The 27,922-nt window shown below is 40.9% G+C and overlaps 1 protein-coding gene across 1 annotated transcript; it reads left to right on the top strand.

Moving 5' to 3' along the window:
* On the top strand, window positions 1–26,464 carry LOC120858108 (natural resistance-associated macrophage protein 2-like). The gene is made up of 17 exons (XM_040233968.1): window positions 1–7; window positions 2,878–2,961; window positions 4,820–4,971; window positions 5,663–5,782; window positions 6,198–6,317; window positions 7,748–7,854; window positions 9,121–9,191; window positions 9,299–9,366; window positions 10,440–10,595; window positions 11,255–11,413; window positions 12,087–12,173; window positions 13,089–13,208; window positions 13,363–13,512; window positions 14,046–14,119; window positions 14,994–15,147; window positions 17,140–17,195; window positions 24,907–26,464. Exons 1-17 carry the CDS (start codon window positions 1–3, stop codon window positions 24,920–24,922), a joined length of 1,701 nt encoding a protein of 566 aa, XP_040089902.1. The 3' UTR covers window positions 24,923–26,464.
* The last annotated feature ends 1,458 nt before the right edge of the window (window positions 26,465–27,922 follow it).

Below are 27,922 nucleotides of genomic sequence, written 5' to 3'. Positions count from 1 at the left end.
ATGTTGGGTAAATGAAAACTTCTCTGACTGTTTAGTTTTTTAGTGGATAATATTTCATTTATAGGCTTGGCCTAGGCCAGTTTTTTTTTTTTTTTTTTTCTGAAGTCAATGCCCCAAAGACCATGATTGCAGCATACTTGGTTCTTCCTGTTTCCAGGGTGGCTGTGGGACTTGGGTGGAGAATTTTGGGGCAGCCTGGCTGTACTTCTTGTTAGTGAGTGGGGAAGCTGTGCATAAATCTTACTCTACTGTTAGAAAATCAGCAGTGATCCTTTGGAATGTACACAGAAATACTAAGCAGCTTTGGTTAATTTTTTCCTTTTTAAACATTCACTTATTTTGTTTATTATTTATTTGAGTGCATCGAGTCTCAGCTGTGATGTCCTCGTATCTCTCTGTGGTGCTTGCTCAGTAGTTGCCTCTCTGCATGTGGGATCTTAGTTCCCCAACCAAGGATCAAACCTGCATCCCCTGTGTTGGAAAGTGGGCTCTTCAAACCACTGGACCACCAGGGAAGTCCTTGGTTCAGTTTTGACTCAGTGAAGTGATGAGGTTACACACTGGTATTTACAAAGCAGCATCTTTTCTCATATTTGACTTTTAATGCTAAGAGCTTGGGTGGGTGCTGTGAAATCAAAGATATCTTTTCCCCCATTTCCTTATTGTGTATATAAACAGAAATGTCTGCTGACAGACTTATGCTGTTTATGTGAGCTTAAACGTTTCTCTCAGGTTCTCTTGCTACTACTTGGAAGGCTCTAATGAAAGACTTCTGTCTTGAGGTTCTCTCCTTCCAAAAAGCTACTGTTTATATAGGTAGCAGAATTGGGACCTAATCGCAAAATGAGAAATTCTGAGTTTACAAAAAAGAACATCATTTAGTGCATAATATGCTGGCCTGATTTGACTGAAGTACATATGGTGTAAATTCAATTATTTTTTTTACTGAAGATTTTTAGCTGGAGTTTCAATATCAAAGTCTCCAAATGAATAGAATGAATATACAGAAAAGTAGAAAGATACAGTAGACCTGAAAAGCACTGTAAAAGCAATTTAAGATAATTAAGATTTATATAATTTTCATGCAACAGTAGGATACAAATTCTATTCAAGCTCCCATAGACTATAAACTAGGAGACACTGGAACATATCCAGGAACATAAAACAATGTGCAAAAACTTCATGATCTAAAGATATTAAAAGCATACAGAGTCTGTTCTCTTATCACTGTGGAATCATGTTAGAAATCAATATTGAAAGATAGTTGCAAATAACCCACATATTTTCAAATGCAATGTGACATTTACCAAGAGAAATCTTCAACTTAGCCTTTGAAAGTCTCAATAAAGTTAGACTGAAAAAAACGGAGGACGTGATTGCAGAGAAAAAGCATTTAAATGAGAAATTAGTATCAAAATTAAAAATTAATATTAAAGATACTTTAAACAAAATCCCATGTATTTGGAAATTAAATGTCCACTTTTAAATGATGGGTATACCTGAGAAGCCTTACAAGGAAAATTAGAAAATATTTGTAATAGAATAAAAATGAAAAGACTGCTAAGATTTGTTGCATGAAGCTGAAGCTGCTCAAGGCAGTTAAATACAGTGTGGAATCTTGAATAAGGTATAAAAACAAATAATGGACTCGCATATAATTTGGTGAGATCTGACTCAATGTTCTGATGAGAAAGTTGGAATCTAGGGAGTTCCCTGTTGGCCTAGTAATTAAGATTCAGTGCTTTCACTGTCAGGCTGGGGTTCCATCCTTGTTCTGGGAACTAAGATCCTACAAGCTGCATGGCACAGCAAAAAAAAAAAGAAGTTGGAATCTAGAATCCATTTTCTCTCTTGGACAGAGATTTCACAGAAAAGATCAGACTTATTGTATTTTATTAACTCTGTAAGTAATTATGAGACTAATCATTAGAATACTAATAGTAAAAATTCATTTAAATTTTAATTTATTAAAAATTTTGTTTTGAGATACTTTTGTTTAAAATTATTTTACAGGCACCTTTTCACACTTCATACTTGGAGAAAAAGCACATTACTGTCTCAATTGTTTACTTTTTAAAGATAAACTTTCAAGGCCTGTCGTGAATAGGAATTTTCCTCAATTGTATTGAAGACTTCTGTGCCTTCTGAAACAGGATATCAGTCATCACAATAGAAATAATCTGTAATAATTGAATTGGTTCCTCATGAGTAGGTCAGAAATGAGAAACTTTTGATAGTAATAACAATATTAATAATAATGTTCTTTTAAAAATAACTGCCCTTAACACTCTGGACACTTCTATTTTATTTATTTAATTAATTTATTTTTTGGCAGGGGAGTTCCTGTGTTTTCTAAATTAGCATGAGGTGCTATGTTTTACATTCCAGAAGATACCCTGCCACACCCCTACCCTCACCACCGGCTTCTGAGAAAACTGAAACTTGAGCTCACTTGAGTTGTTTGTTGGATCAAAAAGAGTTATAGATTCTATCCTTAAAAACCCATCAAAATGAGGGGAAGTCAGTCTTTTAAATATTTGGATTAATCTGGAGGCAAAGGCAGAGATTGAGTGATTGCCTGCAGGCCTCTCTGTGGAGGCTGATTAAAACCCACTTCCCAGAAATACTTTTTACTTCAGTTTGGTTTTGAATTCTTGCCACCAAAATCATGATTAAAACTTTTACATTTTTTTTCTATTAAACATCTCTTAATCATATTCTGAAAACTGCAATTATTTTCAAGGTTATCTAATTCAGTAGAACAGTTATTCATTTCATATAGTAAGGGTTCAGTCATACAGAGTCACAGAATGCTTGTTTTGAACTTGCTTTTATTTGTTCTTGCTAATTCCTCTCCCTCTCTTCTCTCCCTTCCAGAATCCTATTCTGTGAATTCAGACACTCAGGTATCCTCCATAGTATTGGATCCTGCACCTTCTGTTCAGATACCTGTTGCAGATGGTAATTGATTGCTTTGTGCTATTGACTCATTTTTATTTGGAATTAGGCTTAAGCCAGTAACAGTTTACCATATTGTCCTTCTTGTCCTCTGTTCCGTCAAAAATTGTCTACATTTCCTATCCCCCAGGACTTCCCTGTAGCTCAGTTGGTAAAGAATCCGCCTGCAGTGCAGGAGACCCAGGTTCAGTTCCTGGATTAGGAAGATGCCCTGGAGAAGGAAATGGCAACCCACTCTAGTATTCTTGCCTGGGAAATCCATGAACAGAGGAGCCTGGCGGGCTACAGCCCATGGGGTTGCAAGAGTTGGACTAAAGCACCATTGTCCCACAGCCAACAATATCATGGAGACCTGCTTCATTCAGGGGTCACCACCTGGTGCCTTAGGCTGTAAATGAAATGGATTTATAAGCACAGAGACCTCCCTCATAACTTATTTCCAGTTCTGAGATGAGCTACGATTAGCTTCAAGTCTGATTTCTTACAGCAGTAGTGCTTACCTAGGGCTTTCCTGCTGGCTCAGATGGTAAAGGATCTGCCTGTAGTATGGGAGACCTGGGTTTGATCCCTGGGTTGGGAAGATCCCCTGGAGAAGGAAATGCAGCCCACTCCAGTATTCTTGCTTGGAGAATTCCATGGGCAGAGGAGTCTGGCAGGCTGTAGTCCATGGGGTCACAGAAAGTCGGACATGACTGAGCGACTGACACTTTGAGTACTTGTAAAGGCAGTCTAAGTTGCGGCCTGGCATAAAAACTGCTAGGGTGGTTAGACTGCTTCAGATGAGAATGCAGCAGGAAAATTCTGAACTAGCTCCTTATAGAGTATTTAATGAGACTGTGCTTTGACTAATCCTTCCTGATTCTAAATTTCTCCTTTAGAATTTCCATTCCTTTTCTGTAAATTTCCTCCTCAGTTCAGTAACACTTAAGGTAAAGTGGGTCAGTTCCCTATAGAAAGAAAACTGCAAAGGTATCTTGGTAACCCTGAGAGTAGAGCTTTGTGGTTAAAAATAACCATTTGATGGCTACACACACTGAGTTTCCTAACTTTCTTGTTGGTTAGCCCTTTTCTCCCAGACCCTCTGTCTCCCTGCATTTAAAGTTAGCAGCAAAATGCAGGAGGAAGGGAAACACTGATGACTGGTCTGCGATGAGCCCTCCTGTCACGAGGGTGACACTACCCTCCTCCCCAAGCTCCTCACTGCAGGTCTTAGTCAAATGGCAAAGGGTTCCTGTTTGGTGGTTTCCTTGCAGCTTCAGATTTTAGCCTGAAATGTGGCAGGATTTTCCAAGTTACCAATTTTGGGGGAAGCCTGATGGAAATATAATGTCCAAGGATGATCCTTTCAGTAAATCCTACCAAATAATGGATGGAGGTTGGAGAGGGGATTGTCCCATTAGCTTGACTATTTCCTTCTAAAAGTTAAGATTTTAGTTTATCAATGAGGCTAGTTTGGGGACGTTATATATTGAGCCCTAGACATCAGTGATTTTAGAAGAAAATGAAATGATTCTAAAAATTAGCGAATGATAATAGAAGTGTGAAAGTAAGGGGAAACCATTTGTGAGATTAATGTCGAAAGCTGATGTAGAGCTGAGTGACTGGTGAAGAGGGCTGAGAGGGAGTTTTATCACCGTAACCATTTTTGTATTTCTCAAATTTTCAGCCATGTGAATGTATTGCCTATTCAAAACTTAATTTATTAACAATATAAATAAAAATAGAGTAAATTGAGATAGAGTCAGGTCAGTCTTACGTGTTCAGGTGTTAAAAGATTTAATTTCAGTATTTCTAAGATGATTATTAATATTAGAGTATTTTGTTAATTTTAACTCATTTCGTCTCAAATCTGTTAATTCAGAAGATGCTTTTGGAGACCATGGGGACTCTGCCAGTCTTGGTGCCATCAACCCTGCCTACAGTAATTCCTCAGTTCCTCAGTCCTCCAGGGGCCTCTCAGAGGAGCCCTTCACCACCTACCTGGATGAGAATCATGCTGTTCCTGAGGAGAAGGTTAGTGACAGGTCCTTGGAGGAAAACATTATTGTCTAGGGAAAACCTATGAATTCAAAGTCTGCTGGACAACTCAAAATCAACCTCAGAGTCAGTTCTGGCAGGCAATCTCTGAAGACTGAATTTCTGTAGTCAGAGTAAACAGAAACTGTTAAGGAAACTAAGGTCCTTGAAAAACAGTTGCCAAGTTGTACTAGTGAGTATTTTTTGATCCCGAAACAATGAATTTGAGGTTCCCTTTTTTACGGTGCCTTTTGTCCCATTTGCATAGTACTGATATTCTTGCTGGGGTTTTAGAATGAAAGGCTGTTGGAAAGGGCAAGTAAGAGAAGGGTTGGACTCTTATTTGGACAGAGAGTTGACCAGCTTATTGATAAGCAGTGGATAAGATGGTAGTTAAACTTGGACACACCTGAGTCCAACTTCGGAAATCCTTTGTTTATGAAACTGATATTGTTGCTTTTTATGTGATAAAATAATAAATTAGATCAGCAGTTTGGAGGTGATAATTTTTTTCCTCCAAGAGACACTTTATTATTATTATTTTTTAACTTTTTATTCTGTATTGGACTATAGTCAATTAACAACGTTGTGATAATTTCAGGTGGCAGCAAAGGGAGTCATATGCATGTGTATCCCATTCTCCCCCGAAGGTGATAATCATTTTGCTTTGTTTTCCTCTCTCGTACAGTACTCTTGTTTTAGCTTTCGTAAACTCTGGGTCTTCACAGGACCAGGACTTCTTATGAGCGTTGTGGATCCAGGAAACATTGAATGTGATTTGCAGTCTGGAGCACTGGCTGGATTTAAGGTGAACATAGAGTCCTCCCCCTTTCCTTTTGAAACACACACAGCGCACCACAGCCTTTTCCTCTGCTCTGCCTGCTGGATATCAGCTTTGGTGGCTACATGCTGATACTTCATTGGCTCTGACACTTAGGTGAAAAGTACTTTTCCATCTGTTTTTAAATTTTATTTTGTCATGTAGTTGGTTTTTAATTTTATTTTACCCAGGTAGTTTCCTTGAACAAAAGTGAAACAGCAAATGGGAAAAACTAAGACTCAGAAAGGTGCAAGGTGACCTAGCAAGTTCTGTGCAGAATGTGATAGAGAACTCAGGTCATTTGATCTGTGAACGGGGCGCTTTGCTGAGTGTACTGTTTCCCACTCCCATTGCCAAACAACCAAGCCAAAACTTCCAGTTGTCTCATTTTGTTCTTCTCTAGCTGCTCTGGGTTCTTCTGTTGGCCACCATTGTCGGGGTCCTGCTCCAAATGCTTGCAGCTAGGCTGGGAGTGGTCACCGGGCTTCATCTTGCTGAAGTGTGTTACCGTCAGTATCCTAGGGTGAGCAGCGTTTTTCTGTTACTCATAGGTAACTGTGTGTCTGGCAACCTGTGCTGTCCCCCCGCCAACCCCCGCCCCCATACGGAAATAGTGGAGGAAGAGGGGATCTGTGTCCCTGAGGATTGGCAGTCCCAAGGGAACTCTGTAGCTTCTCTTGCTGCTAAACCATGTTTCTGCACGCCTTCAAAATCTAACATGAGACTCACATTTACCAGAAAGTTTCCTTAGACGTTTCTGTGTGAGTAAACACTTACCTTTTACTATGCCTTTTGGCACCAAGCAGGGCCCAGCCCACAAAGGGGTGGGGGTGTTCTCTAAAGCTTTTTTTTCATTCATCCATGTTACTCCATTACTTTGCATTATTCATATTTTCTTTTTTGTCTTTGCTGTCAATCTGAAGTGAGTTTTTTTCTTTTACTAGGGCATTTTTGGCAGGATCTTTGAATTTGTTAATGATGCTTTTTCATTTTACCTTGACCCTGGAGTTTACACTGTCCTCCATAATTTCTTTCTGGATATTTAGGTCTTTCTTGTTCCTGCTTAAGTCAGGAAAGGATAGATGCAGGGTCTGGAAGATAGCTTTAAATTGACTTGATCTTTAGATAAGTATCTACCTCCAGTTTTTTCTTAGTTTAATCTCCTTTTCTGGCTGTGAGAGAGTATCTTTACCTGCCTTTTGTTTGTTTTTATATGTGCCTCAAAAAAAAAAAAAAAACACCTTGGTAATTTATAGTTTGTTTAGCTTCTCTTTCTTCATGTGTCTCAGCTGTTGTTTTTTTGTGACTATTTTTTCAGTAGTAGGTACATGGACGTGGTCCTCCCACCAACCCCTGCCTCAGTGAGCTGGCCCTACTAAATTTCTTTCTGTTTAATTATTTGATGAGATTATCTTCCAGATTCTGTTATTGGACACCCAGTTCCACCACTTTGCCCTGAGTCCCTTTAGCATGCCTGTCTCTTTGACTTGCTTGTTCATTACACTAAGGATGACTCCAGCCTCTTCATGTTTGTTTTGTCTCTTCAGCCATGGTCGGGATAGATTTTTTTCTATAGTATTTCTGTTCTCTCCTGAACAATATTTTGACCGTTTTAGCATCCTCATTTCCCCCTAAGAATTTTAGGATTGTTTTTAGGCAAAAAAAATTAAGTGGAAATAATGCATGGAAATTCCATTTTTCTGTTAAGTGAAACAGAAGGAGAAGAAATTGGCATCAGCTGCTGCCCTGACCCTGACTCACAGGCTCTGCCACAAAGAGCAGCCTGGCCCTCTCCATCAAGGGGCCAAAGCTGAGTTCTGGTCCTTCATCTCTAGACCTAAAGTTTAATAAAGGACTGTTATTGGATCAGTGCCAAAATGTGAATTCTAAACTATGGGGGACGTTCTTAGAAATGATTAATTAGAACCTTATCTTTCTGCTGTTTGGTTTTAGGTTCCACGAATCCTTCTGTGGCTCATGGTGGAGTTGGCTATCATTGGTGTAGATATGCAAGAAGTTATTGGCTCAGCTATTGCCATCAATCTCCTGTCTGCAGGAAGGTGAGAGGTTTTTCTTCTAGAAAGTAATCAGTGTTTTGTGAGATTTCAAAGCGAGTATCAAAACAAAAGTCCTTCCCAGGTGGCTTAGTGGTAAAGAATCCACCTGTGAAGCAGTAGGTACAAGTTTGATCCCTCGATTGGGAAGATTTCCTGCCGAAGGAAATTGCACCCCACTCCGGTATTCTTGCTTGGGATATCCTATGGATAGAGGAGCCTGGCAGACTACAGTCCATGGAATTGAAAAAGAGTTGCACACGACTTAGAGACTAAGCAACAACATAAAAAGAAAAACACAATTCATTTTCAATTTCCAAGATTCACTCAAGTATTATTTTTTCTGTAGAACCTTTCTGAAACTACCTTCCTTTCTCCTGGCAGATGTAGGCTCTATATCTTTCATGTCCTCATGTTGGGTAATACATAGCTGTGTTATCCAGTATGTGGCAGTGTGTATTATAATTAATTTGTATGTCAGTTTATCCCAAGTGAGGTCATTGAGAGATAAGACCAGTGCTTTTCAGTTTTGTGTCCTGAATGTCTGAAATACTAGACAAAGTTTGAATGAATGTATTGTTTCACTTTGACAAACCTAGACAGTGTGTTAAAAAGAAAGACATTAGTGACAGAGGTCCTTATAGTCAAGGCTGTGGTCTTCCCAGTAGTCATGTACGGATGTGAGAGCTGGACCAGAAAGGAGGCTGAGCGCCGAAGAATTGCTGCTTTTGAACTATGGTGCCGGAGAAGACTCTTGAGTCCCTTAGACAGCAAGGAGGTCAAACCAGTCAATCTTAAGGAAATCAACCCTGAAGACTCATTGGAAAGACTGATGGTGAGGCTGAGCTCTAATACTTTGGCCACCTGATGTGAATAGCTAGACTCATAGTGAAAGACCCTGATGCTGGGAAAGATTTATGGCAGAAGGAGAAGAGGGTGACAGAGGACGAGATGGTTGGATGGCATCACTGATTCAATAGGCATGAACTTGGGCAAACTCTGGGAGATGAGATGGTGAGGCACAGGGAAGCCTGGCGTGCTGCAGTCCATGGGATCTCAAAGAGTTGAACACGATGACTGAACAGCAACAACACATGGTTTCATTTAGTGCTGTGATCCTGAACTACCCAGTGCCTGGCCTGCTTACCATGGGTCCATTTTCCCAAGTCCTTGCTCCTGCAAGTGTCAGATGTCTGGAGAACTGTTGGGAAAAGGGTCATTCTCAGTGTTTCTTTTCTTCCCTTAAATCTCTGTTTTTCATCTCTGACCTAGGATTCCACTATGGGGTGGAGTTCTCATCACCATTGCAGATACACTTGCATTTCTCTTTTTGGACAACTATGGTAAGGAACATGGGAATGGAGGGGTCAGTCAGAGGAGCTGCTTTCCATCATGTGATTTATGGGGAAATCTGCCTTCTGTGGACTCACTGCTACATTTTCCCCTTCAGGTTTGCGAAAGCTAGAAGCATTTTTTGGTTTTATCTTCACTGTTATGGCGCTCACATTTGGCTATGAGGTGAGTATTACAGGCTATTCATTAACTTTATTTTTTTTATTAGCTTTTTAAAACAAGGTTTTTGTTCTTTTATTATAACAGACAGTAGCTTTTAACAAAAAGCCAAATTCAACCTTATGCCAATTTTAAAGGAATGAATGGTAGCAAAGACTAGTGTCCAAGGAAGGCCTGCAGGGACTCTTAGTTCAATTGATTAGAATTTCTGGAACTTTTGAAACTAATCTCCCAGGTTGGCCATCCCAGTAACAGAGCAGCCTTGGAGAGGGTTAGGAAAGGGGTTGCAGGGTTATTCTTGGCTGTTACCTAAACGGATTTTGTTTTTGCTCATCCTGGTTGACAGTAATTGCAGCTTGGACTATCTCTGTATTGTAGCAATGAACTATAGGGGATACAGGGCCTATTTCCTGGTTTGTGCCCCAGCCCCAGCACTCCACTGGGTTAAAACTAACTCTACCATTATATGTAGTGAAGTGAAACCCAGCACCTTTCTATGTCCAATCATTATAAACTGACTTCTCTTTATTGCCCTAGCTAATAAGCTTTTAACAATATATCTGCTCTGAGTAGATGATATACCTTGGTCTAAGGCTTCCAAGGGAAATGTTGAACCAGGGAAAAAGTGTGTATGAGAAGTGTTTTTGAGTGAGTCTCAGCAGATGCTAGTGGCAAGCATAAGTGATTTTTATATACATGGCGAGCACAGAAGCATGGTTAGTGTGGGTAATCAAGAATTGACTGTATTCTAAGGAGTGTCTGACAGGAGTTATTGTGGCACTAATATCAATAAGGCCCTTAGTAGCTGTTTTATTGCTTTCGAATTTATTGCTTTATTAATTGCATTCTGTACACATCTATTTTGTTTATATAAAATACAATACGAAATGTCTGGACACTCCAGTCCTAAGCTCTCTGAACTGTGCTGCTTGGTTTGTTTGGGTGGTTCTGTGTTCCTCGTTTCCTATGAAGTTGTTGATGAAGGGGATTAAGGAGTAAAGATGCAGTGTCTCTAGTACTGTGTTACCCCCTAGTCTCATGTTCCAATAAAGGCTAATAGCTGTTCTGTTTGTGTATAGTATGTTACAGTGAAACCCAGCCAGACCCAAATCCTCCAAGGCATGTTCCTGCCATCCTGTTCAGACTGTCGTACCCCACAGATCATGCAGGCTGTGGCCATCGTGGGCGCCACTGTCATGCCACACAACATATACCTGCATTCTGCCTTAGTCAAGGTGAGCAAAACCACTCTTATCTCAGTGGCCTGTGTAGTTCGTGGGACCTTTTCTGTTAATTGCAAGGGACACACAGTTAGTTTACAACTGTTAGAGCTCTGAAGGAGCACGGTGTTTTTCCAGTTGGCCTCCACACAGCTGGACTCTGTTTTCACCGAAAAGGTGACCAGAGATAACAGACCCCATAGAGAAGAGACTAAAGTCCCTCCTAAAAATGCTGAAGGTGCACGTGTTTCCCAACTTTAAATCTCAGAAGCCTGAATGGCCTCCTAGTGGTCAGGGAAAAAAAGCCCAGCCTGGCTTTTACCAGTCAGTCCAACACAATCATTAGCTGGGAGATTTCAGAGACTTTTGTCATGAAGGTTGTCTCCCGCTTAGGTCTGAAATCAGGTTGTTTTTGTAGGTCAGCAGTTCTTCCAGCCACAGTAACCGAGGTCTCAGAAGTCACTTGGTCACTTTTTCCAATTTGGGGATGTGTGATATCATCACAGGGTCATGACTTCTTACTCAGTGAACCAGGATGTAAGCGGAATCTCACACATTTCATGTGATCAGTTGTTTGCCATTGAGGACTTTCAGTGGACTCCATACTCATGGAATATTGCAAGTAACTTGTTCCAGCAGTTTTTAAAAAGTGACTGTTGCTGTTACCTCTCTAGTCCAGACATATAGACCGAGCCAAAAGGCAGGAAGTTCGAGAAGCCAATAAGTACTTCTTCATTGATTCCTGCATCGCTCTCTTTGTTTCCTTTATCATCAACACGTGTGTCATCTCGGTGTTTGCCGAAGCATTTTTTGAGAAAACCAACGAGCAGGTGGTAAGTAAGCCAGGGACCTGGGTAGTAGTGAATGTGAGGGTAAGGAGAAAAGCTGATTGGGGCAGGAAAACGAGACAGTGACTTGGAGCTCAGGGGACATAGATCTCAGTGCTGCCCACTAAATCACTGCTCCAGTTGTGGTTTACACTCTGGGGCTGTGGTGCAGCTCAGCCCATCCTTCCCAGTTTTTGACTGGGAAGGGAGTTTTCCTTGGACAGAGGTTGCCTCTTGCTGTTCGTGGCTTCACGTCTGTTGGCTCTTTCTCATCCCCTTTCCCTTCCTGTTTACCAACCGGCTGCTTGCCAGTCCTACTGGTGACTGGCAGGTTGGGAGGAATCAACACACAGAAAACAGAATCTGTGGCTAGACAGTCTGTTTTGTCACTTTGAACTCTCTGTCCTCTTGACTCCTGATTGCCAGTCTGGTTTTGATGACTCCTTTGTTTCCTGTCGTAGGACCTGTGACACCCGTCTCTGCTTTGACTAAGGGCTCCCTCTTCTGTGTGTCCTCTCATGTTTGCAGCCAGTCTCTGCTCTCATCAGAACCCATGTCCAGTTTCTTGCCTTCGGCATCTCTCTCTCAGATGACCTGTGTGTGAGCTGTAGGAGAGGTCTTCTTAATCTGAGTCCTGACCTCAAAATTAAAAGTCGTTCCTAAACTACTTTGGTTCCAGGTTGCGGTCTGTAAAAACAGCAGCAGTCCCCACACTCACCTTTTCCCAGATGATAACTCAACACTGGTTGTGGACATCTACAAAGGGGTAAACCTGTTCAGATTTCTGATCTTTGCCCCTGAATCAAGATTCTTAGCATAGTATCTGGTCTTTTCTGAGGGTTCACTTCAGAGCTCAGCATATCTTCTCTGGATTGTTGAGTGCTGTTATTCAGAGGTCCCATGCCAGACAAGCCTTTTGGATTATGGAGCAAAATATAAGATCAGCTGAAAAGATGAAAATTGTATCCGTGATTCTTAAACTTGTGTTGATAGCATTTTGTGTTACAGGCGTTAATTGGCATCAAAGAAAGTGTTCTTAGTAAAGTCTTTTATTTTTATATTTGTTCTCCTCCCCAACCCCTCAGCCTTGTGGCTGGAGACTTTATTTATTTAGGCCATGCTGTGTGGCGTGTGGGATCTAGTTCCCTGACCAGGGATCATGCCATGCCGCCTGCATTCGGTGCATGAAGTCTTAACCACTGGACTACCAGGAAAGTCCAAGGAAAGTGGTCTTTATTGGATCCTCTCTGTCCCTTTTATGCCAGTTACATTGTGAACCTCCAAGAGTAGAATAAATAGTATGCAGCATCTCCAGAATTCATTTGCGCTTTATCTCCATTTCTATTACCATCTTCCAGAATACTGTATTAAGGAATATAATTTGGGAAATGTATTGTAGACTTTTTTTTAATAGTTAACATATAAGTTGAGGATAAAGGCTTTAGGAGCCTAGAAAAGAGAAGGGACTAGGCTGAGGAGGAATGGGGGCCCATCCAGCTGAATTTAGATTGTTAGAATCTAGAAAGCCTCTAGAATGAGGTCAGGACCCGAGTCTAGCTCCTGAGACAGTGCCAGCACATTGCTTGGTAGGGGTGGGTGCGTAGCCAGGAATGGGGAGAAGTGACATCAAGGATGTGTTTGGGGTGTTATCTCAGGTGATCTCTCTCCCTTGCCTCTCCAGGGTGTTGTGCTGGGCTGTTACTTCGGGCCTGCCGCTCTCTACATCTGGGCGGTGGGGATCCTGGCTGCGGGGCAGAGCTCCACCATGACAGGAACCTATTCCGGCCAGTTTGTCATGGAGGTACGTGCTGCTGTGACTGGGATAGACGAGAGGAAGAGAACGTTGCCCTTTTGTCCCTTCTTAATTCTGTGCCTCTAAGGTCTTCTCGAACCTCCCCAGACCTTTTTCTGTTTCCTCTTCCAGAGAGTCATCCTCCTTCTGTGTTTTCTTCTAGGGATTCCTGAACCTAAAGTGGTCACGCTTTGCCCGAGTGAGTCTGACCCGCTCTATTGCCATCATCCCCGCTCTGCTTGTGGCCGTCTTCCAAGACGTGGAGCATCTAACAGAGTTGAATGACATCCTGAATGTTCTTCAGAGCTTACAAGTGAGGAGGGAGCTGGGGAAACTCACATCCCGTTGAGTCAGGAGGCATTCTGTATTGCCCTTAGGTACCAAGCCTAGTGTGGGTGTGGGGAAAATTCAGAGGAAGAAAGAGGCATAGTCTTGGTCTACAGTGAATGCATATGAAGTCTCTGGCATCTCAAAGGCTTTTAGAAATGACTTTTTTTTTTCTAAGCCTGTTGAATGGGAATTATAAGCTGTAATTACACAAAGAACACAATGTTATTGTTTGTTAATCCAAGCAAACATTAAATAATGTATAAGACACTCCTTGATTTTATAGCAGTTAAGAAAATTTGGCAGATACAAATTCTGTTAAGACACTATGAGCATAATTGATGCTAGGTTCATGTTGCACATTTCCACATAACCTCCAGCATTTTATGATGACAGGAATAATTTCTCACAGAGTAGGTGAGGCAGAGTCTGTGGTTCTGTTTTGCTAAGAGTGCTGCTCTCTGGGGTTTTACAGGAACCCTCCATAGCCTTGTCTGATCTTAGTTTTCTCTTTTCTAGCTTCCCTTTGCTCTCATACCCATCCTAACATATACGAGCTTGCGACCAGTCATGAGCGAATTTGCCAATGGACTGTGAGTGTGTTTCTTTCAGTTCCCAAAGATGTCGGGGGGAAGGGTATCTTCATCAAACAGGCCGGTCAGAAAGTCAGTTATAGGGGAGCTCTATGCTTTAAGAAGTGATTGTTAGAGCTGCCCCTTCAATCTATGACTTAGAATAAAGACTGCTGGGGACTTCCCTGAAACTAAGGTCTCACATACCACGGAGAATGGCCAAAAATTAAAAACAAATAAGCACAACATTGTATATCAACTTTACTTCAATTTTTAAAAAGTTAAAAAAAATGAAGATAGAGATTGTATATGTAACAAAGGAGGGAAAGCACATTTTTTGTTCTAATACCTTTTCTATACATCTTTAAAGGACGTGCGTATTTGAAATGACTTGTTTCATCTCTAGGGACTCAAGACTTTTTGCAGTTTTAGGGCTTGTTCCATTTTTAGGGAATTAAATAATAGGGATTATTTGACAGTGTTATTTTTCCTCTTTCTGTGTGTGTGTGTGTGTGCGCGTGCATGTGTGTGCGCCACTCAGTCGTGTCTGATTCTTTGTGACCCATTGTAGTTTGCGACCATGGGGTTCTTCTCCAGGCAAGAATACTGGAGTGGGTAGCCATTCCCTGCTCCATGGGATCTTCGTGACCCGGGGATCGAGCCCAGGTCTCCTGCACTGCAGGCAGATTCTTAGCTGACTGAACCACAAGGGAAGCCTTTCTTTCTCCCTAACACTGGGTAACTTTGACCCTTTTAACCTAACCTTGGACATAAGATCTACTTTTAAGTTTATTTTGAAATGCTGCTTACTCCTGCCTAAGGAGATGCAGTGTCTTTTTCCATCTGTGGACAGGGTGGACTATTCCACCAATAACTGTGCTGATTCTTTTCACAGAGGCTTGAGGATCGTGGGCGGTATCGTGGTCCTTATCATCTGTTCCATCAACATGTACTTTGTCGTGGTTTATGTGCAGGATCTAGGGCATGTGGTATTGTACGTGGTGGCTGCAGTGGTCAGCGTAGCTTATCTGAGCTTTGTGTTTTACTTGGTAAGTCCAGTTGGAAGGGGCAGGGGTGGTCAAGGGGGGCGAACACTCAAGAGAAAGGACCCAGAAGAGCACATAGCTATCTATCTTCAGGTTATTGACACAATTTACATGAAACCATTAAACCAGCTGTGACTAAAGAATATTTTTAGCCATAAATTTTCCCTTGGTTCCTAAGTGGTGTCATTTTTCTGTCATTCCATCTGATTTCCATTCCTAATACTTCCTAACAAGAGAGTGTAGTATGTTGGAAAAACTCAAAGAAGATCAGCCGTGTAGAAAGCAGAGAGTGGTACGAGATGGGGTTGGAGAAGGGCGCTGTGTCGTGTGATTTCAGATCTTTGGAGGGCAGCACATGTGTATTCACAGCCCTGCCCAGCTCTACTACTTAATAGCTGTCCATTGTTGAAATTAGTAAACAGTGATATTCTCTCTTTGAATTATTCGAGAATTATTAAAAATGATGGTTATAAAACATAGCTCAGTAAAAAAGGAATGCAGAATTATGTATACCTAGATAATCAAAAAATTATCAAAAGTCTAGAGTAAATTATGTAAAAATGGTAAGAGTAGATGCCTTAGGATGGTGGGATTATGGATATATTCTTTCTCTATTTTCCAGATCTATAATGTTACTTATATCAGTGAAAAGCAGTGATAGCTACAACAAATCCACCTCCCTGTTCTACACAGGTTTCTCTAAAAAACACAGGGTTCAGGATTAGGGACAGCAGAATTTATAATGTATCTGCTACAGAGAATGGCAAGGCTGGAGGGTGGAAACCCCCTGCTCATCTTTCGAACACTGACCTAGTTCCCATGCCTGGAGAAGGCAATAGCACCCAACCCCAGTACTCTTGCCTGGAAAATCCCATGGACGGAGGAGCCTGGTGGGCTGCAGTCCATGGGTTCGGTAAGAGTTGGACACAACTGAGCAACTTCACTTTCACTTTTTACTTTCATGCATTGGAGAAGGAAATGGCAACCCACTCCAGTGTTCTTGCCTGGAGAATCCCATGGACGGAGGAGCCTGGTGGGCCACAGTCCATGGGTTCAGTAACAGTCGGACATGACTGAGTGACTTCACTTTCACTTTTCACTTTCGTGCATTGGAGAAGGAAATGGCAACCCACTCCAGTATTCTTGCCTGGAGAATCCCAGGGATGGGGGAGCCTAGTGGGCTTCCCTCTATGGGGTTGCACAGAGTCAGACACGACTGAAGCAACTTAGCAGCAGTAATTCCTATGCCAGTATCTGCCACAGGGTAGGTACTTGATTGGGAAAACATTTTAGTAAATATTGAAAAATTATGACTTGAGTAGGTATATCTCTTCTTTTTTCCTCCTGAGTGAACCATGGGCACACTAAGATTATGATGAGCCTGTAATATAGGGACTTACCTCAAGGAAAGCCAAGTAACTGAGTATGGTCTTGACAGAAATTGTTTTAAAAATTCGCAGCAAGGCATTCCCTGGTGGTATAGTCGTTACGATTTCGAGCTTCCACTTCAAAGTCCCAGACAGACAGACATACACACACCTGTCTTTCACTTCAAAGTCCCAGATGGACAGACAGACACACACACACCCGCCCAAAGGAAATGCTGTAGAAGTTAAGGGGATCTTTCCTTCATGCAGATGTGCTGAATTGTTCTCAGTCAGCCTGACGCTGTAGAAATTGTTGAAGACCTACTTTTAAGGCCAAGCACTGATTCTAGGGTGAAGTACTACTGTTTAATCAGGAGACTATTGTGATTTTATTAGTCAGTCATTCCCCGCAGTGTAAGGAATGTGATAAGCCTGAAAGAAGGTGGTATTCTTGGAACTCTCCCCATCAGATAAAAGAAACAAACACAAAGCAGTAGGAACAAAGGGAACTGAGTATCGAAATGAGTACAACAAAGAAGTTTGCATCTGAGCAGTGTAATGTGGGCGGTGCAGGGGGTAAGGGCTCTCCACAGAGCTTGGTGAATGATGACTGTATTTTCTCTTTCAGGGTTGGCAATGTTTCATTGCCCTGGGCATGTCCTTCCTGGGCTCTGGACACACACGGTAAGCATCTCTGAAGTCCTGCTGACCGAAGATGCTATCCGTGGCTACACTAAGTAAACACTGCAGGTACCATCAGACAGTGTTTCTGTGGTTTACTGTGTGAACATAGCCAGACGTATGTGTTGCACAGACTGCATTTAGGACTCAACTGTTTGTTGGAAAAGACTTTGTTGCATGTGTTTGAAAGATGGCATTATTTTTCTTTCTGAACTCTAACCTGGGAACTGGATTAGGTAGGATCCTTGACAATTTGACATCTGCTTCTCTCAAACAACACTGAACTCTTTTGCTGCCCAAGGGCCAGCTTCTTTTATCTTTTTGAGGCATAATCCTCTATGCAAGATTGTGAGAAAGACCAACTATATGTTAAAAAAAACATATTTAGATAATTCAATGAATTTTTTATAATACAAAGTACAGAATGCATGTGCAAGTTTAGTTTATCAAATGACAGTGCATTTAAAAGGCTGAGAAATACTTTCCTTATGCATACCATTTGAATAATTGTTTTTTCTTTACATCTGTTTAATGTCTTATTTCCTTTAGTAGAATCAAGGGAAAGCAGTTTGTGTTGTTCATAGCTATACTCCCAAAACCTAAAGTAGTGTCTTAGTTCAGTTCAGTTTAGTTGCTCAGTCGTGTCCAACTCTTTGAGACCCCATGGACTGCAGCATGGACAGGTTTCCTTGTCCATCACCAACTCCTGGAGCTTACTCAAGCTCATGTCCATCGAGGTGGTGATGCCATCCAACCATCTCATCGCTCCTCCTCCTGCCTTCAATCTTTCCCAGCATCAAGGTCTTTTCCAATGAGTCAGCTCTTCGCATCAGGTGGCCAAAGTATTGGAGTTTCAGCTTCAGCATCAGTCCTTCCAATAAATACTCAGAGTTCATCTCCTTTAGGATTGAGTGGTTTGATTTCTTTGCAGTCCAAGGGACTCTCAAGAGTCTTCTCCAACACCACAGTTCAAAAGCATCAATCCTTCAGTGCTCGGTTCTCTTTATGGTCTCACATCCATAATAACTACTGGAAAAACCCTAGCTTTGACTAGATGGACCTTTGTTGGCAAAGTAATGTCTCTGCTTTTTAATATGCTGTCTAGGTTTGTCCTAGCTTTTCTTCCAAGGAGCAAATGTCTTTTAATTTCAATTTTATTTTAAATTAAATTTAATATATTTAAATTATAATAAAATCTGATTTTATTTTCAATTTAATTTTAATTAAGTAGTGCCTGAGATATATTAAGTGCTCAGTAAAGTGTTTATTGCATAAAAGGTTAGCAAAGATTTTTGACTGCTACATATGGGCAATGAACTTAGAAATGTGAACAATAATATATTTGAAAAGTGTCACACTGGAATGTTCTTCCACTTAGAAAACCTTAAACCTGTTCTCATTTTTCAACAAGTTTATGAACCTATCTCTCTGACGGACGGAGTTGTCAGTGCCACTGAAGGATGCGAGAAGCGATTGTTCCACGTTGCTCTCTCTCCATACTCCAACGTGACTACAGCTTGGATTGTTGTAAAGAGTTTGTTTCAGGATTCCTCAAAATCTACTACTCTTGGTTTCAAAGCCATTGTGCAAGTTTAGTGTTGAAATCTACTAGGAGGGTCTCCTCTAGAGACGTGGGTCAGCAGAGGCTCACTGCAGGGACTGGGGTACTGGCAGCAGCAGTCCTCTGGATTATTTTAATTATAAAATAATAAATTTTTAATTATAAAAGATTAAATCTCAACTAGGGTGGCTTGATCCATATTAATATAAAATCATGAGATAATCTACCCCTATCAGGTTCAAGATTCTTTTAATTTATTTTCACTTTAAATTTCTCAGTGGCAGTTCAGAGGGACAAGAAAGTATAAAAAAGATGATATATGGACAGATGGTAAAACTCACTTGTAGGTGATGGTAACTAATCTGTTAGAAAATCACTTGAACAATTTTCTGCAGAGATTAAAGAGTTTATCAAAATTTTCTCTGGAGTCCTGATTTTAATAATTCTCATATTAGCACAGAGCTCTCCTGATGGTATTTCTTCTTGAACACTAGAGTTGGGAAACCTCCCCCTTCCTCCCCTAGGAGGGTAGTGATAGAAAAAGATGGCAGCATTTATGAACCGATGATCTCAAGAGACATTGGAGTGAGGAGAAAAAAAAAAAAGGAGCCATCTGTTTTATTCCTGAAAAACACCTTCTACCAGAATCGTCATGTTTTTCTGAAGCATGCCCAAGACGACTTGCCAGGCAATCTCAGGAGCTCTGGATGTAAGCGTTGGAAAGCCCGCTCCCTCTCAGCGAGTGCTTTGGTGTCACTGGTTGCCAAGTTCTCTCTGCAGGGTTGCACTGGGCTACCTCTCTTCAGCCATTCCCTCAGAGGGAAAAACGTTGAGACCAGATGGTGGAGCTCTGGAGTCAGAGGAAATGGGTCCCTTCAGCGTGGAGCTGCTGCTCTTCAGCCACTTCTGACATTTTTACATGTGGAGCCTGGGACCATGTGATTATCTCAAACCAAGTCACATTGTCCGGTGGAGATAAATAATCAGGTCTTTTGTAGCCACTGACTTGGTGAGAACAGTAATGGGAATGCAATCAAAGGACTTTTCATTTTTGGTGTAATTCCTGTTGATTGATGTTCTCTGTTCACCTGAGCCCCTAAAGGCATTGTTTTCCGTGCTTTGTACACAGTCAAAAGCACAGACTGAATGGACTGTTTTATATCTCATTAAGGGGTAAACTGGGAGCTTCTCTGATAGCTCAGATGGTAAAAAATCCATCTGCAGTGCAGGAGACCCAGGTTTGATCCCAGGGTTGGGAAGATTCCCTGGAGAAAGGAATGGCAATCTACTCCAGTATTCTTGCCTGGAGAATCCCACTGTTAGAGGAGCCTGGCGGGCTACAGTCCTTGGGGTTGCAGAGTTGGGTACGACTGTCTTAACTAACAGTAACTCACTCACTAAGGGTAAATTGATGTGTTCCACTGACCATACCTTCACCTCAACCCCTCCAGTGACATAACACGGACTCATGAGAGGAAAATTCCCTAGCCATTATTCCTTACATCCCTTTCTTTCCCTAATATCATTCCCTAAACTGGTTGCAAGGGTACTCTGAAAATAATTGGGGATTGACATCTTAAGTTCTCGTCTGGCCTCAGTAGGTGAGGGCCATGTTGACAAAGTGCTTTGTAAAAACAGCACACTAACATTTACTTTTCTCCAGAGTCTGGGTAGGTCCAGTCAGTCTCAGATTTACAGATGTTTCAAAACCCAGGTAAAAGCTGCTAGTTTTCTTTTAAAAGTTATATATATGACTTGCAATGATGGAAAATTTCTTCCCAGTTAAGCTGCAGTTTATATCACTATATGTGTAGTATTTTACAGTGTTAACACGCCCATGCTATATTCCATCAGATGCTCTCACATGTAAAGTGTACTTTCTGTTCAGCCAGTACTTTGGCTACAGTAAACAACATTTAAAATTGAAATCTTCCAGCACCAGCATATGCAGTCTGTGTGGAATAAAATAACTGCTGCTACGGCATACTGGGAATTAACAGGGATGGGGAAGAGCTGCAGTTTGGCTCCTGTGAGGTCCTGTTAGTGGTTTGGGGAGTTGTTAAAATGAGCTTTTAGTGACATTTAACAATATAAACGCTTAGTTTGTAATTTAAAAGTTTTTTGTTTCTATTTTCAATTTGGTTTCCTGGGTGTTTTTTTAACCTCGAAAATACTCTGTTAATGGGTCTCAACAAGTTTGAAATCCTGAAACATCAGCTACCCCCTGGAGAACATATTAGACCCACACTGTTAGTGATTTTTCTCTTTATAAGGGTTAGAGAAATACAGTTTACACCTGGATATCCAGGGATGCTGACCCTCTGTGGAATAAAAAAAATCAGCCTGTAATCTATAGTCAGCTCTTCGTGTTTATACTCGGCCCTTCATGTCCAGTGTTCCTCTGAATCTGTGATTCGCACTCTCAAATTTACCTGACTTGGGATCATGTATTTCTGTAGCATTTAATATTGAAAAAAAATTTGTGTGGGAGCAGACCCTCGAGGTTCAAATTTACAGCGTTCAAGCCTCAACATATGTTTAGTTCCGAGAAGACTTGATGAACTGTCGACACCAAACACTAATTTCTACTACCGATTTAGTTAGTTTTGCTGTTGCTAAAGATTACATCGTTACCATATTGAAAGTTGAAAAAAATGGTTATTTTGCGTTTCTCTGCTCTAAGCTGAATATTTTTCTGTCTGTAGTCTTGTTTCACCATTGAGGCAGGCTTTTATATTCTGTATATGCTGCCAATAAAAAGTATGTGTATTTGAAAAGAGAAATGAAAATTGTTTAGCTTAGATAAGAAAGCATGTTGGCACACCAGATATAAATACAAAGACCAAGCTCAGACACAGTGAACTACTAGGCTCGTCACCAAACACACGGCAGAAAAAGCCAAGCCAGCACTTAATTTGTCCCAGGGGTGTCACCAGAGCTTCATTTTCCCTTTCTCTGTTGCCCTCTGTTCCCCTCTCTGTATTACAGGAATTGAATACTGTAAGTTACACCACAGAAATTATCTCAGAGTTTTGTTCTACATTTGTCCTTCCTCCCTTCTTTCCTTCTTTCTTTTTTTAATATGCCATGTGGCTTACGGAATCTTAGCTTCCTGACCAGGGATTGCACCTGGGCCTGTGGCAGTGAAAGTCTGGAATTGTAACCACTAAGCCACCAAGGAACTCCTTATTTGGGTTTAATTTCAGAACTAAAATAAGATGCATAACACTTAGAAGGTCCTGATTTGAGACATTTCCCTTAGCTCTGCCCTCTGCAGCGCTTTCTGTTCCTTCCATGGACAGGACCAGTGAGTCCAGATCTGCCACCTTCTTTTGACACCTTAGCTTGGGAATGTTAAAAATGACTAACGCATGCTAGTTGGGTGTCTAAGCACTCACGTTTGTGTGTGTGTGTGTTCGGGGTGGGGGGGCTCAGTTGTGTCTGACTGCTTGTGATCCCACGGGCTATATTCCGCCAGGCTCCTCTGTCCATGAGATTTTCCAGGCAGGAATACTGAAGCGGGTTGCCATGCCCTCCTCCAGGGATTTTTCAGACCCAGGGATCGGACTCGAGTCTCTTACACCTCCTGCATTGGCAGGAGGATTCTTTACCACTGCACCACCTGGGAAGCCCAAGCACTCACATGATCTCATGTAATTCGTATAACAAAAGGATATAGATAAGGCAACTGAAGGACCAAAAATTAAAACAACATATCACCAATAAGTGGGCAGTTGGCATTTGAACCTGACCAGCTTAATTCCAGAGCCCATGTTATCATTACCAATCACCCTATACAATATATAGTATACACTTGAAGATACCAAGCTTTGGTGTCTAGCAGCACCCAGAACAGCACCATATCAAAGATACTTGATGCTCTGATGAGTGCTACAGTACATTTTAGGTCAAAAGTTGCCAATTGATAGGCTAATTTTATTTGGCCTGTGCTAAATTTTCAAAAGTACCTGAATGTGTTTTCTGGTAGCTGTAGAAAATGGGCAGGGCCAGCAATAGCTAAGAATTGATAGTGTATTCATTTCCATACCCCTGTGCCCTTGAAAGGTTTAGCCAATTCCTCTGCCATTTAGCCCCATTTCTCAGTGTCCCCGAGCAATATCACAAACTTATCCAATGAAGGAGTTTTCTCTACTAAGTCATGAAGTGATACAATCTGGAGATCATAGGACTAAAAATGCAGCCCTTGCTTACTACAAGCCCACCCCACCACCTTAGCTCACTTGAGAATAGGCTGCAGTGAATTGTCCGGTATCTGATAATTGCTCTTGGTTATTACGACCTTAAGTCATAAGACCCTAAAATGTGTGTGAAAGGTGAAGTGCTGTTATTCTGCCCTAAGGCCAGTGTGTTTCAGTAATTCCTAGCCTGCTAGTTGAGAATAGTGTTTATCATGGGCTCCATTTTGTCTCATCTTCTTACAGTCATCACAATCCTCTGATGGGCATTTTTAATGTCTAAAAAAATATCGAAGACCTAAATGAGTTAGGTTTCCCAGGTGGCACAGTAAAGAATCTGCCTGTCAGTGCAGGAGAGACAAGAGTTGCGGGTTCGATCCCTGGATTGGGGAAAATCCCCTACAGTTGGAAATGGCAGCCTATTCCAGTATTGCCTGGAAAAATCTCATGGACAGAAGAGCCTGGTGGGCTATAGTCCTTGGTCACAAAGAGTCAGACACGCCTGAGCACAGACACACACACACATACACACACAAAATGTGATAGCTTATTAATGTCCTTGGCATTTTCAAATGTACCATTTTTTCCGGTTTTACAAATAAGTAGGATAAGGCGCCAGAAGGATACATGACTTGCTCAAGATCACAGGAAGTGGCAGAGTTGGAGCCTGATCCCAGCCCCAGTGCCTTTTCCACTATACTGTGGAAAAGGGTCAGAGTCAGACACGACTGAAGTGACTTAGCATGCTTGCATACTGTGAATCTATTGTGTGCATTCAGCATCCTGCCTATTCACATAGTCTCATTTAATTCTTATAACAAAAAATCAGCCTCTAAATTACAGATTAGGTAACTGAAAGGGCCCAGAGGCTGTTACCAGGGGCAACAACATTCCTAAAACCCCAGGTAATACCAGTAGGGCTAAAAGGAGACTCAGTGATTGTCCCATGGTGAATGCAGGGAAGAAAAACAGAGTAAGCTACATCTTCACAAATGCCAGTACAAACCGTCTGGATTAAACCCACTCTTCAGGAGTGGGTCTGGCAATATGTTTTTTCGCTTTGTTTCCATATTTATTTTTGATCTGCACTGGGTCTTGGTTGCGTCTCAAGGGATCTTTCATCACCGTGCACAGGCTTCTCTCTAGTTGCTGCTTGTGGGCTCCAGAGCCAGAGCTTGCTCAGTTGCTCCCAGGCATGTGGGATCACAGTTCCCTGACCAGGGGTCAAACTACATGTTCTGCCTGGCAAGGCGAATTCTTAACCCCTGGACCACCAGGGAAGTGCCTGGCAATGTGTTGTAAAAGCAGCTGAAGTACTTCTTATTCAGTCTGCTAAGTGTTCGGGACCCATAGATTTTTTCCTGTTCTCTAAGCACATGCTATGTTATGTTTCTTTCTTTAAATGGAAGACTTTTCTCTGCTCAGGTGCCAAAGGATAATAAAGCCCAGATAATAGGCCTCGGGATTTAGGCTATTTGAAATTTGATTTATTTTCTCTCTTTTGGCTGTACTGTGCAGCTTTTGGGATCTTAGTTCCCTGACCTGGGATTGAACCCGAACCCTCAGCAGGGAAAGCACAAAATCCTAATCACTGGACTGCCAGGGAACTTGCTGAAATTTGAGTTCTAACACACTTGATATTAAGGTATAAAAGCTCACAGTACATTTGCTCTTAATATCCTGATCAGAAACACCCATCCTGAGATAATGTCACAAGAATAGTTAAAGTGCAAATTTTATATTTGGCATTAACAAATCCTTAACAAATTTCAGCTCCTATCAATTATTTTATATACAGTAAACCATTCATATATCTGTATGCCATTTATTTTCTGAAAGAAAATCAGTATAGCAGAACTGCAATAAGAGCTACTTTTAAATGCTGATTATAGATACTTGAATGCCAATTTTAAATACTTATAAATCAGTCTAACCCTTTTGCATCTTTTGTCCTCAGTACCATCTGGGATTGACAGTTCAACCTGAACTCTACCTTCTGAACACCGTGGATGCTGACTCACTTGTGTCTGGATGACTGACAGCCCGAGGGACTATATAAGACCCACTTTCTCTTAGTCCTTTTGTGCCGAGTGTCCTGTTAACATTTCTCTGTTAGTTCAGTCGTGAGTTTTGTTTTGATGTTTTGAACTAAAGGTAAAGATTTTCTCCTAGGGTAGATTTCATCACAGTGTTAAAGCTGACAGCTGTTAAGTGTAGGTCAGAGACCCACTCACCTCACAACAGTCCTACAACTGCCAGAGTTAAGTGATTAGCCTATGATGGCCACACACCCCTATGGGCTTTTGTCTGGACTTCTGGAATTTTAAAAGTATGTGTGTGTGTATATTTATGTAAACCTGAACATACTAGTTTGGGTGGAGTTTTATATAAAAATGATGTTTTATATATATATTTTAAAGAATGTTGTTCAGATAAACCAGATATTTTGTCTGAATCACAAGTAACAAAGGAATAAGTGCACTGTTCTTTTTCGGAATGAGCTGGTCAAATTGACTTACTTCTAAAGTGATACTTGACTATGGCCAGTTACACTTGACTTGGATTTAATCAACCAACCCTTGGTAACTACTGATACTAGCACATTAATTCCAAAGAAAACATTTCTTTTATCCTGCAGTTGTATTTCATCCTGGTTGCTGGCATGCTCTGTGATTGTTATTTTCTTTCTTGTTATTTTTCTTGAATTTTTCTTCAGAAATATGATGGTATTTTCCAAAGAGCTTAACACCTAGTAACACCTAGTAATATCCAGAAGTCATTCTGGATTCTGGTCATTCTTTAACCAATGATCAGCTTTCCGTGTTGCATTGTAACTCAGCCCATTGTAGCACTTTAGGTATGAAAAGAATTCTAACATTGAACTTTATAAAGCCCAACAGAAGATAATGAAGATATTAGTTTTCTTTCTAATGTGTGTATAGTCCCATCTTTTCTTCCCACTTTTTTCATTAATACTCAAACACCATTTCTAGGCCAAAGTCTATTTCCTAATAGACTTTGGAAATATTTCTAATATTTCTAATGCTGACTCTCCTAGGGAATGCTAAGCATTTAAAGTTATTTATACCAAGTAGTATGAGACTAGAACTAGACTGGGACTTGGAAGATAAGTCTGCATGTCACAAACTGCCTGTCCACATGTGGATTACAGATTTTTTTTGGACTCCTCTTCCTAACCAGGATTTTTTTTTCCACAAAATTTTTGTAATAAATCATTTAATACCTAAAACTTGAAAGTTTCTGCATACTGATCTGATCTAAAAGTCAGAGGATTTTGAACACCAGGCTCATCCCTCTTCGTGGAAGTGCAGTTGGCTTACACTGAATGGCAGTTATCCATTCTTAATGTAATACATCTGTGCCTTCTCTCCTTTCCTTCCAGCCCCCAAAACACTGAGTTTGCAAGCCCTGCAGCCTTTGTATGTTTGAGCATCATCTTCCTCTTTCAGCATAAAACTTAACTTAGGACCTTTCAGTAAGACTTAAAAAAAAAAGCCAGACATTGCCTTTGTTCATTTATAACGATTTGATCCTTTGAGTGGCAGGGATATTTTTTCCAAGATGATTCTTTAAAATTCCCTCGTTTCTACTTTGTGGCTTTTGAAATTTCTGATAAGAGCAACAGCCTTGCATCCCAGGTTAGAGAGCTTATGATCTTAAAAGTAAAACTGAATTAACATTATTTATCAGCTCTTATTTGAAGAAGGGACTTAAAAAAATGAATTTCAGTGTTTTGGTTTCTTTATACAGAGACAGCAACTCTAGATGAATCAGTTTGTTGGATTTTTCTTCCCTCCCTGGGCAAGTGTCCAGATGTTCATTTCTCAGTAGTTTCATTACCAGAGAATGTTTGGGGAAAGAAGCAAAAAGAATCCTGTTATACAGCTCATGAAAAAGATAAGGTGGTTGGTTAAACAGAGATTAAGTTCTTGGGGGTGTTTCTGTAGCTTATCTCCATTCTTTAATTGTATGTTACTAGGAACAGACTAGAGTTTGCAGAAGTTTATTTATAAGTATACCCCTCAGGTCATACAACTCCTGTAATCAGAAAACTTGATACAAAGCAAAAACTAGATCATGCCAAAACCAGTGGAGGAGACTGATGTTTAAAGATTGAATCTTGGGTAAACATTTTTGCTAAGTTAAGAGCATTTAATCATTATGATTTACAAATCTGGATTTCTATGATATGTGCTTATATAGACAATAATATAATCAATCTTCCCCTTTTGACCCTACTGGGTGGCATGCGGGATCCCCCACCTGGAATCAAACTGATGTCCACCTCCAGTGAAAGTAGAGAGTCTTAACCCAATACGTTCAGGGGAAGTCCCAATATATTCAGTGTTAAGATTAACCTAAATGTACATATTCACTCAATTCCTAAGGTTTAACACTGGAGTCAATTTTAAAAGGATGCTCTAACAGTCAGCAGTGGCCACAGGACTGGAAAAGGTCAGTTTTTATTCCAATTCCAAAGAAAGGCAATGCCAAAGAATGCTCAAACTACTGTACAATTGCACTCATCTCACATCCTAGTAAAGTAATGCTCAAAATTCTCCAAGCCAGGCTTCAGCAATATGTGCACCGTGAACTTCCTAATGTTCAAGCTGGTTTTAGAAAAGGCAGAGGAACCAGAGATCAAATTGCCAACATCTGCTGGATCATGGAAAAAGCAAGAGGGATCATGGAAAAAGCAAGAGAGTTCCAGAAAAACATCTATTTCTGCTTTATTGACTATGCCAAAGCCTTTGACTGTGTGGATCACAATAAAGTGTGGAAAATTCTGAAAGAGATGGGAATACCAGATCACCTGACCTGCCTCTTGAGAAATCTGTATGCAGGTCAGGAAGCAACAGTTAGAACTGGACATGGAACAATAGACTGGTTCCAAATAGGAAAAGGAGTATGTCAAGGCTGTATATTGTCACCCTGCTTATTTAACTTATATG

This window comes from Oryx dammah, unplaced genomic scaffold (assembly GCF_014754425.2).
Source record: "Oryx dammah isolate SB20612 unplaced genomic scaffold, SCBI_Odam_1.1 HiC_scaffold_29, whole genome shotgun sequence".
Lineage (NCBI taxonomy): Eukaryota > Metazoa > Chordata > Mammalia > Artiodactyla > Bovidae > Oryx > Oryx dammah.
This window is presented reverse-complemented; position numbering and strand designations above follow the sequence as displayed.